At 32.1% G+C, this 17,252-nt stretch overlaps 2 protein-coding genes and 1 long non-coding RNA gene across 3 annotated transcripts; all 3 read right to left on the minus strand.

Moving 5' to 3' along the window:
• Nucleotides 1–407: 407 nt before the first annotated feature.
• Nucleotides 408–11,956, minus strand: LOC132727083 (apoptotic chromatin condensation inducer in the nucleus-like). The gene is made up of 11 exons (XM_060712495.1): nucleotides 11,705–11,956; nucleotides 11,232–11,304; nucleotides 10,126–10,301; nucleotides 9,782–9,937; nucleotides 8,698–8,983; nucleotides 7,143–7,384; nucleotides 5,199–5,306; nucleotides 3,757–4,156; nucleotides 2,998–3,104; nucleotides 2,255–2,413; nucleotides 408–1,627 (listed from the first exon to the last, which is right to left on the minus strand). The coding sequence occupies exons 1-11, from the start codon at nucleotides 11,762–11,764 to the stop codon at nucleotides 1,523–1,525; spliced, it is 1,872 nt and encodes a 623-aa protein (XP_060568478.1). The 5' UTR covers nucleotides 11,765–11,956; the 3' UTR covers nucleotides 408–1,522.
• Nucleotides 11,957–12,403: 447 nt separating this feature from the next.
• LOC132727084 (uncharacterized) lies at nucleotides 12,404–13,941 on the minus strand. The gene is made up of 2 exons (XR_009625287.1): nucleotides 13,877–13,941; nucleotides 12,404–12,604 (listed from the first exon to the last, which is right to left on the minus strand). It is a non-coding gene; the product is annotated as an uncharacterized LOC132727084 (long non-coding RNA).
• A 564-nt stretch (nucleotides 13,942–14,505) lies between these two features.
• LOC132727060 (uncharacterized) lies at nucleotides 14,506–17,234 on the minus strand. The gene is made up of 5 exons (XM_060712470.1): nucleotides 17,221–17,234; nucleotides 16,808–16,954; nucleotides 16,085–16,168; nucleotides 15,070–15,165; nucleotides 14,506–14,686 (listed from the first exon to the last, which is right to left on the minus strand). The coding sequence occupies exons 1-5, from the start codon at nucleotides 17,232–17,234 to the stop codon at nucleotides 14,506–14,508; spliced, it is 522 nt and encodes a 173-aa protein (XP_060568453.1).
• Between the last annotated feature and the right edge of the window lie 18 nt (nucleotides 17,235–17,252).

Here is a 17,252-nt window from a genome sequence, read left to right on the forward strand (position 1 = left end):
TACTGCTTCTCATTACTTCAGGGGGTGTTAAGGGGACTCCACTGAGGTTTTTTGACATGATGGGACTGAAAATATTTTTTTCAAATAAATGTACCATTTGATGTAGGTTAAGACCACTTATCTTTGTGCAAAGTTTCAGATCATTCGCCCACTTCGTTTTACCAGAATAATTATTCAAATTGTAAAAATATGACCCAATATGAAAAGTGTTTTCACCCAATTCGGGCAAAGAAAAGCATAAAAATATGATTTTTAATTTATTTCAAAATATATTTCCTAACTATTGTTGCATATTTTTCTGTTTAAAGTGCCCCAGCTCATTTATGTAATAAAATTCAAATATTATGTTTTTAGGTTTTTAAACCTCAGTGGAGTCCCTTTAAAGTGTATGATACTACATATCTACTGCAAAAATTATTGTTCAAATTTTAAAAGAAAATACTTCCTAAATGCTTGTATGACAGAAATAAATATGGTACTAAACTGCCTTAAAATTGAAAGGCTTATACACAAAATCATTGCTAAACAGACAAAACTCTTCTTGAAATAGCCAAAAAATATTTTGTTCTGGAAAATTTTATTCTGTTTTTATACAATATTCATAATTATGTGTCTAATAATGGAGACATTCTATTCTACAACTTTCAAATGGGCCATAAGATTATAGAAACAATAAAGTTTTAATGTTTAAAAATATTTCAGATACAGCTTTATATCCTTTAACATAAACTGTGTTGGAAAAACAAATATCAGTCTTAAGTAACAACACATAATCTTCATCTGTAAGTATGAACATAATTGTTTTTTCTAATAGTAAAATAACATGTAAATAAATATCTATATACCCTCAATTTAAAGGGTCATATTGGAATGAACTGTGCGATCTAGCAATTATAAATATTCGATAAGTAAATGCATTCTTAACTTTTGTTTTCTTTCATTATTTTGCAATTTAAAGCCCATTTTAAATGACTATATTGATTTTTACTAGCTCATAGCACACATTGTTCAAGTTTGTTGCTGACAACGGGCTGAATAGTCAATACATATTTTTTTTACAGTAATAAAAAATGTAAGTTATCAATAAAAAAATCTTGCAACTGTCACTGCATATTTAATTTATCAATAAAATAAACAATATCAAATTCATACTTGACAAATTTTTAAAAAAAATATTGCTGCCTGCACAAACTATTACGATAATTTCACAGTAATTTTTTACCATGTAAAGTTTAAAAAGCAATACAAACTATATAATTGAACTGAAATACAGTATGAAACAAACTGCATTGTATATCTTTAGTGATAGCCTTTCTTGCTATATTATACTGTAGAAGAAACTGTTAAAAATGTGACAGCATTTAGAAACAAGGTACATGTATACCAAATCTGCTGCCTTATATTCATACGTTTGCAGATTTTTGCACTATGACAAAAGACGTGTCGTAAATTCTCATATTTTTTGTCAGTAGTCTTATCAAAATGAATAAAAAATAATAATGTTGCACTACTTTTTCTATATCTATCGTCTCCTTCCGCCACTCCTACTTCGAGGATCAGGACTACTTTCTCTGCGGCGTCTTTCTGGAGATGGCCTGCGGCCTCTACCTCTATCACCAACACCTTCCTGTAAAACAAAAATTCATCGCAGCTTTTGATTTTATTTCTTATTAATACGTTTAATCTAATTTTAAGTTAAACATATTTTGTAAATAGTGTTTGTTTGATTTGTGTTTTACGTCACATCGACACAGTATAGGTCATATTGCGACGTTCCAGCTTTACTGGTGGAGGAAGACCTCAGGTGCCCTTCCGTGCATTATTTCAGGCACGGGCGAGCACCTGAGTAGAACCACCGACGTTCCGTAAGCTAGCTGGATAGCTTCCTCACTTGAAAGAATCCAAAGTCCCTATCGGGATTCGAACCCACAGCGGTAAGGGGCAAGTGGTTTGAAGTCAACGACCTTAACCACTCGGCCACAGATGCCCCATTGTAAATAATGAATGAGATCACAAATACATTAAACAAGCAAAATATCAAATTAATGTGAGCAAAGTGTCATTATTAGCACTGTAAGCCTGCTATACAACACTTCCTATAAATATGTAACCTAAAGAACATTGGCAGAGTTTTAACCGATTCTAATTAGTAAATAGCACAGAAATATAAGCAAAGATTTCTGTTACACTATTTTATGTAAAGACTTGTGTACACTATTTTAGGCAAAGACTTGACTTGGAGACGTATGCTTACCTGAGATAATTTTCTATTAGCAAGTGGACTATTTGTCTGTCGTCTCCTGGCAACAGGCCTCTCACCTTCTGGTACTTCCCTCATTGGACTGACCCGATCTCCCTCCTGCTTTTGTCTCAATAATGGCCTTGTCTTCCAAAACTTCTCACGCTCAGCAATCTGAAAATGTCACAATAGTTAAATTATAAAAACATAAGAAAGTTCTATGATGATGTGAATATTAACTCTTTAAACTATAAAATATTTGAATAGACAACTGTTTAGACTATAAATATTCTTATAAATAACTCTTAAAACTAAAATATTTGAATAGACTCTTTAAAACTATAAATATTTCAATAGATAACTATTTAAACTATAAATATTCCAACAGATAACTCTTTAAACTATTAATATTCGAAAAGATAACTTTTAAGACTATATATATATTCATTATATTATGTAACACTATTCAAAGTTAATGGCATTAACCCTTATTTTACCTGATTACCTTTATGCATTACAAATTCTAAAATGTTAAACTGAAACAGATATAGGGACAATATGACCAGTAATGTGTCAAAGTGTCACTGTTAAACCAAAACAAACAGAATGATACAGATTGATGCTCTAACATTCAGAATGGACACATTATGTATCTTTAAATTGTTGAGATGATAATTCAAATTCAAAATAGACGCTTATTTTATTGTCAATCATATACAATATATCATTAAAATATTGATATGGTTATTTAACAATACCTGAGCTTCTGTTAAAGGAAGCCAGTATATACTGGGAGTGATCTTTGTCTTCTTGAATAAGTCATCAAGTAACTTAGCAGGGGGCTCATCTTCCTTCTTCTCCAGACCTGTCAGATTACAAATATTGTGGAAATTATTCATTTAATGAAATATTCACAAGGCAAGACTTAAATCTAAGAAGTATAGCCACATTAAAATTCTCTATCTGTAATAAGGTCAAGAAAATTTTACAACATTAATCTTTGTGATTTAATACTTTCAAAACAATATATGAAAGGTATAATGACAACACTGGCTGTATAAACATAAGACATTGATAGAAAAATAACTGAAATTTAGAAAAATATTACTAACTATATGACTTTATAAATGTTTCTACATGTATATTAATAACCCTTACTCAGCTTTAACCAAATGTGGTAATCCATAAGTTTAAACTTATCTTATTTCTCAAAAATAAATGTACATATATATGTGTTACAATATGCAATATACACAAAACATTTCAAATATTCATACAAATAGGATTAGAATGAAAGACAAAGTGCCTTCTGAAATTCTTCTCATTTGCAACCAGTAAACAGCCATCAATACAGTATGTCCAGTGTCCAGGCCCTTTACTGTTGGCTGATCTTCTTATTATTTTCATCTTGATATCCCCAAATTTCAAATTGGACAGTTCCAAAAATTGAAGTTGGAAAAGTCCACACAAGAAATGTCATGGGTCAAGAGTTAGAAGCAATCAGAAATAAATCTTACCTTTCTTTTTATCTTTTCTACCAGCCCTTTCTCTACTCCTCTCCCTGCTTCTATCCCGTCTTTTCTCCCTTACTGGAGAGCCTGACCTTGACCTTTGACCTTTATGATCCCTTGGTGACCTTGACCTAGATTTCTGTAATGTTCTGTCCCAATCCTCCCTTGATTTCTTGTCTTTGTCCCATTCTCTAACAGGCTTAGCCCTGTCATGTCCCTCTTTTTCCAATCTTTCTTTCATTCTCTTTTCTCTTTCTTTCTGTCTTCTTTCTATTTCCTTCTGTCGTTCCTCCTGCATCAATCTCTGTTTCTCCTCTTTCTCCTTCTGTTTTTGTTCCCTGACAGAGGACTTTTCCTTCTTGTCTGGAGCTGGAATAGGTTTCTCATCCCCTCTATAGTAATCCATCTGTGAAGTAAAGTTGTACAGTTAACATTAATAGAAAAATTTGACAAAGGGGAAGTTATTTCTAAAAATATGAAATCACTTTTGCGAAAAAAAGTTTATATAACTGCCAGAGAATACTCACAGTATAAAATATATAAGAAACATGAGAATGAAATGATTATTAACATATAAGGCCATAGTTACCTATCTATTAAATATAACCAATTAACTACTGACATTTTAAAACCCAGTGGTTAATTGTGAGTAATTTTAAGTCATCAACATAAATTTCTTAACAATTTACACTATCTGGATCACATGTTAATCACCAAGTGATATGGTAACATCATTATGTAAGTCATGTAAAAGCAATTTTAGGTTTATTATGTCACTATTCCTCAGTAATTTCTTAGTAATTCTGGACTTTGTCAGGAAATTAATGTGAAATAAGTTGATTCTGAATAAAATCTTTCAGATACAGTAGAACTTTGGTAAGTCGAAGTTGAAGGGACTTGCGTAAAACAGCAACACATCAAGACTTCGATCCATAAAGTTGTCTCAATTTCATGAAAAAATTTAGAGCTGTTGACCTTTACAAGCAAATTACAAAAGGTGTACCAAAATTAAAGGGTGATAACTAAACCAACTTATAGTAAGTGTGATTATCACGTGACACCAGGTCACGGAAGTTCTCAACTGAAAGTAGTTCTTACTGTTTACAAATACAACTACAATTTGAATGATAAGAATTAAAGCTTTTTATCAGACATACTAGTTGATCAGAAATCACCTTGTGGCCAGAAAAGGTGTGAAAAACATCTCCAGCTTGAAGGTGTCAAAATAACCTAAGGACTTCGACTTATTTGTGGTAAATAGAACTTGATTTATTCTATACGGACGGACCACAAAAAATCTTCGACACATCAAAGAGTTGATAGGTTTTAATAAGGAATATATTAAAGAAAACTCAGGACTTTCATTTTACTTTGAAACATCGTGAAAATTGACTAATCGAAGTTCGACTCATAGAAATTCTACTGTATTAACAAAACTATTAACTTACTTGTTCCTCTGAGCCAAAGTCCACAATGAGTGTTTTAGGATTAGAAAGTGGCCATGTTGTATTGTGTAAAGCTTTCCTAGCTTCAATGGCTTCTTCTTCTGTTTCATACTGTAAAAAAATCAAACTCTATGTTTCATTTTATGCTATGTAGACTTTACACATCTAATTTTGTGTAACTCAATATGTCAAAAATTAATTACATGTGTTTTTAAATGCAAAATCTCATCGATTGGTAAAGTTCTTCGTCAAATTACATAAATGTGCAGGGTAAGTCTGGCCTTAAACTGGTTACAAAATATTTTTTCTGCCTTTATCCTAAAGGTTTAATGAAATACTGGACATAAGTAAATAGGATTTAACCTAAATCACTTAAAAAAGAGAATATAACTTATTTTGAATCAAAGGAATATACAACTTCAAAGTAAATTTTCTATACATTTTACTTACACATTTACTTTATTAAAAATGTAAGATTTCTCACTGTGTGAGATTACATTTATTCAAAACAAGAAAACATAATATCTTATATGTATATTTATCACTTAACCAATGCAATGCTTCAAAGCGCTTGACCTGCTTTGAAATTGAAACTGTTCAATAGTAATTTGAGGGATTGAAATTTTTAAGATCAAACTAATAAAGCAGAGCACAACTGTATCAGCCAAACACATATTTTCTGTGTATGTATAATTATCCATTCAAACACTTCTATTATCAAACGGAAAGAAACTATATTTAATGCTTTTCAGTGGATTACTGATTTATCCGTGAAAATTATATTTGATAATTTCACAGTGAAAATTATCAAAATATAATTTCACTTTTTTAAATGACGAAACTACTTTTTTTAAGATTTTCCCCATGTGGTACCTCAATTTTATTTTTACTGACAATTCTGACAATATCAGGATGATTAAAAAAATAGCAAAGCTGAAATAGATAAATAACTTAAATGTCAAAAGTAATAAAGAGAGATAACTTACTTCTATTCCTTCAAATTCCAATCACAAAATTTCGTCTCTAAATTTTTTTGTTTCGTTTTTACAGTGTGAAAAATACATTCCTTCCCCATGCCAAACTGCTCTTGATGACATTTGGGCATATTAAAGTATCCTACGAGCAATAACTGCCGTATGCTTTATGAAAAATTGAAAAGCATTGACAGCCATCACTCGTAAAATAAGTAAAACAACCCAGCGTTTCTTACAATGCCTTAGCAAGCTTCCAAGTTTTCCATTTTATAGCTCCTTTTCTGAATGTTTTCACTTCTGTCAACACTTATTTTTTGTCTGTTACAATCCTCAAATAAGTTTTCTTTCTTTTAAAAAGGTGTATGACTAACAAATCCAAATTATATCCTTCTGAATCTTACACAATTATTTTCCTCCCATGAAAAACACAACTTTAAAAAATTGCTGCCGCTTACATTTTACAAAGCCAGGTCTAATATAAATTCGCAGTAAGTAACAGAAATATGGATGGATGGTTGGACTTTTTCTCCTACAAGAATTGTTTGTTCTTATTATTAAAACAAGGGATAATTCATATTTTTTTAATAAAATGAATAAATATCACCGTCATTTAACCTTGATTGGCGGACTTATTTTTAAGCTCAAGAGTTCTTGTTTTTAATGAGAAATTCCCTCTAAATGGGGCTCTCAATGGGGGAAACAGATTTTAATATTAACGTTAAAATTATGGAAATTTCGTTTTAACTTGTTTAAAAGTATAAAATAAAAAGAAAATTTGTCTGTTTGTTGTGTAAGATGTAATTTTATTTCATCTCGTGAACTTTAAAAACAGTATTCTCACTCGTGGCTACGCCACTCGTGAGAATACTGTTTTTAAAGCCCACTCGATGAAAAAAAATTTCATCTTACACACAAACAAACAAATATCCTCTTTATATTTCATTTACATACATGTTATCATTAAAGCACTTACCACTGCAAAGCAATGGGATTTGATCTTATCAATCCAGAACAGTTCTTCGTTCAAGTTCCCATTACGTTTTAGGAGTTCTTTTAACTGGTTCACGGTGAACGGCCGTACTAAGTTCCTGATATGTATTATCTTACTGGCTGGGTTTCGAGCTGGGGATGGAGATCGCTCTGATCTGATTGGTTCATCAGGTTTAACTAAGGTAGATCCACCAGAGTCGAGGCGTCTGATCAGTTTAATTTCCTCTGGAAACAGAAAACGATCATGATTAGTTTATCTAACATATACAGGACCCTATGTTGTATGACTCATAAACTTAAAGCTAATTTGTCACTGCATATAATCGCTTTTATAGATAAGTCAATAAACTATAAGCATTTCCTTCCAACAAGGTGAATGTGAACTTATTGTCTAAACAAGAGGGCCATGATGGCCCTGAGGTCGCTCACCTGTATATATCCCCCCACACCCGTAAGAAGATGTTTCATGCTAAACATCTAAGCTCTAGCTCATTGGGCTTTTTATTAGAAGATTTTTTAAAGTTTTTACTATAAACATATAGTTAAAAACAATGACACCCCTGGGACGGGGCCAGTTTTGACCCAAGGGCTTTTATTTGAACAAACTTTGTAGACACTTACTAGAAGATGTTTCATGCTTAATATATAAACTCTAGCTATTTGGGTTTTTTCAAAGAAGATTTTAAGCTTTTGCTATACACATTTAAGGAAAATCAATGACCCCGGGGTGGGGCCAATTTTGACCCCAGGGCTTTTATTTGAACAAACTTTGTAGACACTCACTAGAAGATGTTTCATGCTTAATATCTAAACTCTAGCTATTTGGTTTTTTTCAAAGAAGATTTTTTTAAGTTACTGCTATACACATATAAGGAAAATCTATAACCCCCGGGGCGGGGCCAATTTTGACCCCAGGGCTTTTATTTGAACAAACTTGATAGACACCTGTAAGAACATGTTTGATGCTAAATATCTAAGCTCTAAGCTCTTTGAGTTCTTTAAAAGAAGATTTTTAAAAGTTTTTACTATATGCATATAGGGAAAATCAATGTGGGTTTTTTTAAAGTTTTTTCTTTCGGTTGCCATGGCAACCAGAGTTCTGCATGGAATTAAATTCTTTGAACAATTTTAAAGGTGACCACCAAAGGAACATTCCTGTGAAGTTTGGATGAAATTGGCCTTGTGGTTTATGAGGAGATGTCATTTAAAGTTAAAGTTTAAGGACAACGGACGGACGACGGACGAAAAGCGATCACAAAAGCTCACCCTGTCACTTTGTGACAGGTGAGCTAAAAATCCTTGAATCAAACTATACACTCCAGTCTAACCTAGAACTCAACACAAAACTCCTTTTGACCTTCATTTCTAAATATTGACATAATAATGCCAAAACATCAGTTATTTCTCTGACGATATAATATGTTAAATACATAGTTTAAAATAAGAATATTACACCCTTGCCTTTATTAAGAGCAAGTTTCACCAATAGGAAAGCAGAGCTTCTCAAACAGACAATGCTCAAATAACTTAAAACTTACTATTCTTATCCCTTTTCTCCTTTTTCACTTTAGTAACTGTAACAGTTTTTGTCTGTTTGACCTCCTCTTTAACCTTTGACTCCTCCCCTTCTTCAACAGGTCCCTCCTCCATCGATCTCTCCTCCTTAATTTCTACTGTGACATCTGTCTTAACTTCATTACCATCATTGCTATCATCTTCACCACTTTCATCACCGGATGCATCTTTAGGTTTAACTTCCCTTATATCTTTGTCTACTTCACCTTCAGAATCATTCTCATCAGAATCTGCATCTTTTTTCACATCCTTAAATAAGGTACCCCAAGATTAATATATACATATATAAAGGTACATGTATAGCTTGTAATGAAGACGGCAATTAACAACATTTGAAACACTGGATGGAACAGATAAATTTGAACTTCTGTAAGTTTTCTAAAGAGTATAATATACCTTCTAATACTGTATGGGCATGCCAAACAGTGTCTAAAAATCAACCTTAAATTAACTTTTTGGTTACTAATAGGCAAACCAGAGTGCAAGACAGTTTTTCTCTATTCCATAAGTAAGACCAACTGTTTCCTTGAGATACAATGCATGATTTATTAAACAATGGTAGACAGTAACATGTCGTGAAAAAATGCGACATGTGATTAAGTTAAACATTTGAATGAGATTTTAATGATCTAAGATTTCAGAAAACTAATTATCTGTCATCAGAAGTACCCATTATTCATGCATAAATGTACAATTATAAAAATTTATTATGATATGTAAATTAATCTACTTCAAAAGCAAAATTTTGTATCATTGTACAGCTGTAACATTTAAAGGCAAATAAAACCTCAGAAACGAATGAGTTTTTTCATCTTTAGAACAAAGACAAAAATAAGTCGTATAACATATAAAGTGAATTGGTCAATAATGGAAGGTCTGTAACACAATGAATAATAAGGTTGATAGCATTTAGTATTAGACATAACTACATGCCATGAAAGAATTATACACGAAATGTAAACAAAGTATTATTTTGACTTCCATGCAAAAATATCTGTAGCTTTTTTACTCCATGTTTTATGTATCAGTTTCACATCAAATAATTACCTGTGTAACTGTCCTTTGAATTTTCACTGATCTTGTATCTTCCTGCTCCGTAACCACTTGCTCCGTGGTAGTTGTATCATCCTCATAATCCATTTCATCTTCCATAACTGGTTCAGGTGCCAGTTTCAATGAAGGTTTAATATCTGGTATAAGACCCTAGTTAAAGGACAAAAAGACCAAACACTTATAAATAACTAGGAAAACTGACTTATTGACAAAGTGCTGTATATCTATATTCAAAATCCATAGAAATGATATTGAAATATTGATGTTCTCTTAAAACCATTATCAACTTAAAAATAATACAAATAATAAAGCTTTAAGTTAACACAAATTAGACATACCTTTAGACTTTCAGTAGAAATAGGAATACTTGAAGTTTTTTTAGTTTTCTGTGTGGTTGAAGCTGTGCGGGATCCCCACTTCCTCTTCTTAGCCGGCTTCTCCTCCGCTACTTTATCCCCTACATCAACTTTCTCAACATCTTCTGCGGCCTTCCCTGCATCGTCAATGGTTTTCCCTACAGTTTGAAAAAAATAATTTAAAGTTTGGGGGCCTGAATATTGAAATTTAATTAATGATTTCAGAACAAGTTTTGGGATGACATTCTGGAAGATAATACATGTACATACTGAAAAGCCGTCCTGTTAGCTTAATATGTAGAGCGTTGGACTGTGAATCTGGCGACCCGGGTTCGATTCCCAGATGATGCTGGTCACTTTCCTTGTGATTGATCATGAAATCCTTTCTACAGTCATTCACTCTGTCCATATGCTCTAGCATGTACAGAAGTTATCAGTTCCTTGCAAAAAAGAAGGCAACTAGTACTGGTAAACTGCTTGACAGTCTGTCCATGAACGATGCCATGGCTGAGCTGAGCTCTTGTAAGTTCAACCTGGCCTACTGCCGTGATTCGAAGTTAAAACAACCACAACCACCACTATCATATACTAGTATAGAAGTGCTTCACAAAAAGATTTAGTCTTGAAACTTTTAAATTTATGTATTTTACTTGAAATTTGTATATTACTCGCTGTATATGAACAAACAGTTTCATCAACTGTGTACTTTTGTATTAATGATGTATGTAATGTGCCGCTAACATTAGTTTCTTAATTCAATAATCTTATTTTACTTTAAAGAAACAACAATATAATTGTTATAACGACTAGAAATAAAGAACTTCTGTATTTGAACTTAAAAATAACATTTAAAGTAAATTTAAACATGAGCCCCAATAATAAAATCACAAAGTCCCAACAATATGCACCAGGACACTTGATTACAATGCTTACATGATAGTTTAGTTGTTATGAAATTATCTCGAGAATGTAGGAGTTGAACACGGTAGAAAGAAATAAGTCTACAGTTAGAAAACTTGGGCTTTAAAGTAATAACTTGGGTTTTAAAATGCAGAAATGGATACATTTAACAAATGCAAGATGCTTACTGTTGAGTGAAATCTTCTTAGTGACCTTGACCTCAGGTTGTTGGATGTCAGTTGTACTCTGTTCCACACTCACCTAAAATATAGCCATACAACACAATGCTTCAGTACAGTTTAACTAACATGTACTATATGTATATATATCTATGCTTTAATCAAAAAAAATTCTATAAAGGCACTATATGAATCGATGTCGTACATTTTTGATATAGACATAAGTGAATTATTTTTACTAATCAGAGTAACCACTTAACAAAGTTCAGTCTTTAAAACTGTATGTAAACTTTCCAAATTTAAAATCTCTTAAATAAATGTTATCTATGACATATAAAATAGATATATTTTTTGGATAAATGTGTCAATATTTCCCATCTAGAGTCAGCTTGTGGCCTGCCCGGTAACAGGTATAATTGTCCTGTAAAAAAAGAACGTTATGTTAAAGCATTTTAAACAACATGGAATGTTATATCCTATACCAACACTATCATTGCACGCTTTCCCTGTTGTTGTTGCTGTACTTGAGCCCGGCACTCCATGTTGTAGGGGATAAAACTGGACTTAATATCGGGTACCAGTGCATTTTCGACCCAATGAACCCTTCATCCAGCAAATGAGAGCTTCTGTTTGATCCCGAATAATTTCAGTATTATTCAAGCATGCAACCAATTAAATACATGTATTCTAAGTCCATTTTTTATAACTATTTAGGGTGTCCAATATATATGTATTTCCAAGATAGCACAATCGTAAGTGTCCAACATTTTAAAGTAGAAAATCTGAGGGCCAAAACAATGAAATAGTCCTTGTGCAAAGGTATATTTTGTTGTTGTTGTTGTTGAAATTCAAAGCCTTCCAATTATGGAAATGTCACAGTAGAGATTTCAACACATTAAATTGTCTCTCTTTGGAACTCTTTGTTATGAACACCTCATATGAAGACTTTTTATGAGTAATTTTTCCTTTCCATTTCAAACAATGACTTAGTCATATTTTACAAATTGAGCCTTTTTTATGCAAAACACTGTATGTCCAATGCATGACTTCTTTTCTCTAGCAACATACATAATTCCAGTGATAAATTTCACATTTCTTGAACATTACATGTCCTTTAATAAACACTTCATTGATAGTTCTGTGAAACTTCACTTCACTCATTTACAAAAATTTCCATGAAAAAAAAAAGTATAACTTTTTTCTACAAGTCCTATCTATTTCCACACACAACATCCTCCATCTGTTTCCCTGATCTGTTGGGTTCATTGGGGATAAATATATCTCGACAGGTCATAATGCTGGCACTGGATTTTGGCAAAACAGGGGAGACAACTGCGCTCTAACAGGTCCCTGGATCAACCTCGGACTAAACGTCTCTTACACTAGAGCATAATTACAAATAGTGTTTGACAAAGAGAAGGAGTTTGATATTTTAATTGTAAACATGAAATTGAATTGATAATTAAAACAATCCTTTTCATTAAGGTATACGTGTATATTTAAGATAGAATAACAACATTTATAAAGTTAATAAATGAAGCTGATACATTCAAAACATCTATTTTGTTTTGTATTACAGAAAATCAGTAGGAAAACAAAAAACAAATGAAATTGTAAATAGTTTTTAACAAATTCTTTTCTGTATTTTTTTCTGTGATGACTTTCAATTTTAGAAATTTACTTGGGAAAAACATCTACTAAAGTACATTTTTCCCCATAAAATGCAGAACAGTTTTTTAAGATGAAGCACTTAAAATAGTCAAATTAGTAAAATCTTCAATTTTCGGAAATCTTGAAAAACAAAATTCCCCTATTAATTGAATGAGAATAGAGCTGAATAGAAGAAGTTTGCGCACATTTACCAACCTATTTGATCTATTTTTTTAGTGATACAGATTGACACACAAAAAAAGACAATAAAGAGTTCTGGTCACAGCTTCATTTATTTAGAATCAGAAAATTTAAATCAGAAAAAAACAACAGAACTAAAGTCACACAGTTCCGTCCTTTGACAGTACACACTACTTTTCTCAGAACTGGGTAGTACAATAAAGGTAAAGTAGAAATGGGGTCAAATTCTGCAAAATGTCTTGAAAGAAGACTTTACTGGTCATAATTGTGAAGAAGTTTTTCAAGTTTCAATTAAATATAATTTGTTGTGAAAAGGAAAATAACTTTGCAAAAATAAACTTTAGCTTCATTTGACCTTTAAAATTTGTCATGAATATTTAATAAGAACGTGCATTACAAATTTGAAGAAACTAGATTTCATAGTTTTCAAAGAAAATAACACTAAGGTTAACCACTGCTGACAACACAATTGTAACAATGGCTCAACTTTTTTCTTTGAAAACTGGAACTAAGAAAATAGATTATAGGAAAGATTTAAACATTAAGTGATATTCATTCTAAACTTATAACTTTTACTTCTTTACAATACAGACTTGTTAATAGTGAATACATTTTCTAATCAATTAATATATTTTATAAACAATGCATTTCATTTGTATTGTATGTAATACACATTAATCCATAAATTAGGTCTTGATTATTCATAAAGAGAATTTTAGATTGACATACTAATTGGATAAACTCCTTCTCTGTTGATAAAGGTTAATGTTTTAGCAAAATAATAATTGGTAGGCTACACTTACCTTTTCCTCAGAATCCTTGGGTGCCGGTTTCTCTTGCACTGTCTCCATAGGCCTGAGAGAAAGAGAAAACAATTAAGAAACTTGGCCAATAATATAAAGTCTGGTTGGACTTAACAACTAGTACAGCAGGCTGAACTGGCTCTATAATTATTGCTGGCAAAGGCTACTCACTTTTGGTTTCAGCAGTAATGATTAAAGAATAATCGGTACAGGTAATAGTATGTATGTATAATTATTAATAAACATTATACATGTATACACTTGTAAAGGATTAGCTCCAAGGAACCACTTTTTAAATTTCTAAAAATGTTTTTCATAAGAACTTTTACCAACTTAAAATTTGTTTTTTGTTTGTTTTGATTGGGTTTTACATCACAGCAACACAGTATAGGTCATATGGCAACATTCCAGCTTTTACTGGTGGATACCTCAGGGGCATTATTTCAGTCACAAACGGGAATCTGAGTAGAACCACTGATGTTCCATAAGCTAGCTGGATAGCTTCCTCACATGAAAGAATCCAAAATCCCTGTCAGGATTTGAACCAACAGTGGTGAGGGGCGACCACAACCAATTGGCCATGGACACCCAACCACCTTAAAATTCTATTCAGCAATTTATTATGTAAACTAGACATACTCTTGTGCTGGTTCAGACACATCTGGTTTTTTGTCAGAAGTTTTTTCAACTTCAGCTTGCGCAGGACTTGGTGACCTTGACCTTGAAGCAGATGACCTTGATGGTGACATTTTCTTGACCTCTTCAATCTGTTTCTCTGGAACCTTCTGCTTGATATCATCTTTAGGAGAACTTGAAAAACAAATAAAATTTGACATAATATATATTTGACTGTTTCACATGTAATATATACTTATAGACATACATTTTTAGTCTAGTTAAGACAAGTGAAGTCTTCCAATTAAGCTTCAGATCTAGCTTTATTGATTTTAGATTTATACAAGGTAGGAAAATATATAAATCTCAATGTTTGAAAATTCCAAAATCTTTTCAATTAAACCTTGGAAACACTCTTACATACTTCAGGCTTCTGATAAGTGAATATATATTTTTACTGTACATATTTTTCCAGGTTTCCAAACTGATTATCATGTTGTGTGCAAGACTTCCTATCAGTATTCAAAATCACTTGTGACAAATGAATTCACTACCCAACTATTACATTAAGAACTCACATTTCTGGTGACTTCTTCTTGACCCTCTTTGGTGACAGTGACCTTGACCTGCTTCTGGAACTTGACCCTGACCTTCCAGCATTCCCTGTCCTCTTCCTGCATTCATGGAAACAAAGAAGTTGTGTCACTATGGCACAGAAACAAATGCTCATAAAAAGGTGTTTTGTAAGCAAACAGAAGCTTGGTCATTAGAGTAACTTAAGGTAGAACGCTACACTTTGCAAACTTTTGAGTAGCGTCTTGAAAATTGAAATGCCAAAAGATTACCATATTTCTGATTGGATTTTGTTGATTTTATTTTAAAAGTTTCAGCCAATTTTTGTACAAATAACGTCAAAGTTGACCATCAAAGCCTGTTTTTTAACATGACGTTGTTGCGTATCTTTGGCAACTGTTAGGGGTATTTCAACACCATTGGCGGACAAAATATCTTAAATCCTACAGCATTCATCTGAAATTATTTTTTCCTTTTAGCAGATATAAAATTTATTGTTTTACGCTGAAAATTGTTTGAGAAATGGAAAGAAAATTGTCAATTTTGTGTAAAATTTGACGTTCAGTTTAGCCACAATTTTCGGCTTTAAAGCGGCTTATTGAAAAATTCCTGAAATAAATTTTTGATTTTTTTCTTTGAACGTCCTTTAAAATGTATACTTAGTCAAAATAACTAAAAAAATTAGGGGGTCACCGACTCAATTTTTTGGTACACGTGATTTTATTTCCCCCACCCCGTGAGTAATTTTGTAACGAAATTTGACGTATGCAGATACATTTGATGATTTTCTTTTTCTTACCTAATGATGGTTTTCTTTTTCTAACTTAGGATGGTTTTCTTTTTCTTACCTTAAAATGCTTGTTTTTTCTTACCTTAGGATGGTTTTCTTTTTCTAACCTTAGGATGTTTGTTTTTTCTAACCTTAGGATGGTTTTCTTTTTCTAACCTTAGGATGTTTGTTTTTTCTAACCTTAGGATGGTTTTCTTTTTCTAACCTTAGGATGTTTGTTTTTTTCTTACCTTAGGATGGTTTTCTTTTTCTTCTCTGGAGACCTTGATCTACTTCTTGAACTGGAACTTGAACTAGATGATGACCCTCTTTTCCTGAATTAAAACAAGAACAGTTTAACACCATGCTTTACTATTCTAAATGTTTGACAGTAAAACAAGAACTGTATGACAATGTGTTAGACTATTCTAAATGCTTGATAGTAAAACAAGATTCAAGTTCAAAAAGGGCCATAATTCTGTACAAATCAAGGTTAGAGTTAATGGACCTTGCACTGAGATGAACTATAATGCTTTCAAGTAAGTGCATGTAGTTTCTACCCAGTGAGTCCATTCAGTAGTTTTGGAGAAACCAACTTGCATGCTAATACATAAACCACAGTGTGACACCGACACCAGGGTGAGTACAATTGCTCGACCTATTCTTGGAATGTTGGAAAAGTTGATTTAAAAATTACAATTCATGTTATTTTACCACACTTATTCTTTCTGTATTTTTAGTGATACCTTAAAGTATTATTCTTTTCCATAAATAATGTTTGAAAATCATCATAAATCCAAATATTTGAAAACTTTTACAGAAGTTTTTATTATATAAACTCAATCCATATCTAACTTTCAAAGCATTAGGTGATATCAAACTTTAAATTGTTAATGATAACAAAAATATTAGGAGTAAAGCCGCACATTTTTTCACTGTAATTTCTTGATCAATATTTTCAGTGCTATACATACTTGTTTTTATTTGGACTCCGAGATCTGCTTGAACTAGAAGAACTTGACGATGATGATGAAGATGACAGTCTACGAGCTTTTGTACTACTGCTGACCTGTATTGGCTGTTTCTGTTGCCTTGACGATGGTGGTGACCTAGATCTTGATCTGAAATATAATATTTTATAAAATTGTATGTAGAAGATGCTACCTATTTCATTATCATTTGAGATATAATATTTGATGATGAACACTTGATGTAAGGAATTAAACTTGATTTTTTTCAATAAATGTTTTTTTTTTATATTTTAAGTCACACCAACACTTAAAAGACCATAGGGGCAACTTTCCAGCTTTACTGCCAGAGAAATACCTCAGGTACCCCTTTAATTCAGGCATAACGTCTTGGCACCGTCCTGAGCAGAACCACCAACCTTCCATAAGGCATATCTGTTACAAAAACAAA

This window comes from Ruditapes philippinarum, unplaced genomic scaffold, assembly GCF_026571515.1.
Source record: "Ruditapes philippinarum isolate M1 unplaced genomic scaffold, ASM2657151v2 ctg123_1_1_1_1, whole genome shotgun sequence".
NCBI lineage: Eukaryota > Metazoa > Mollusca > Bivalvia > Venerida > Veneridae > Ruditapes > Ruditapes philippinarum.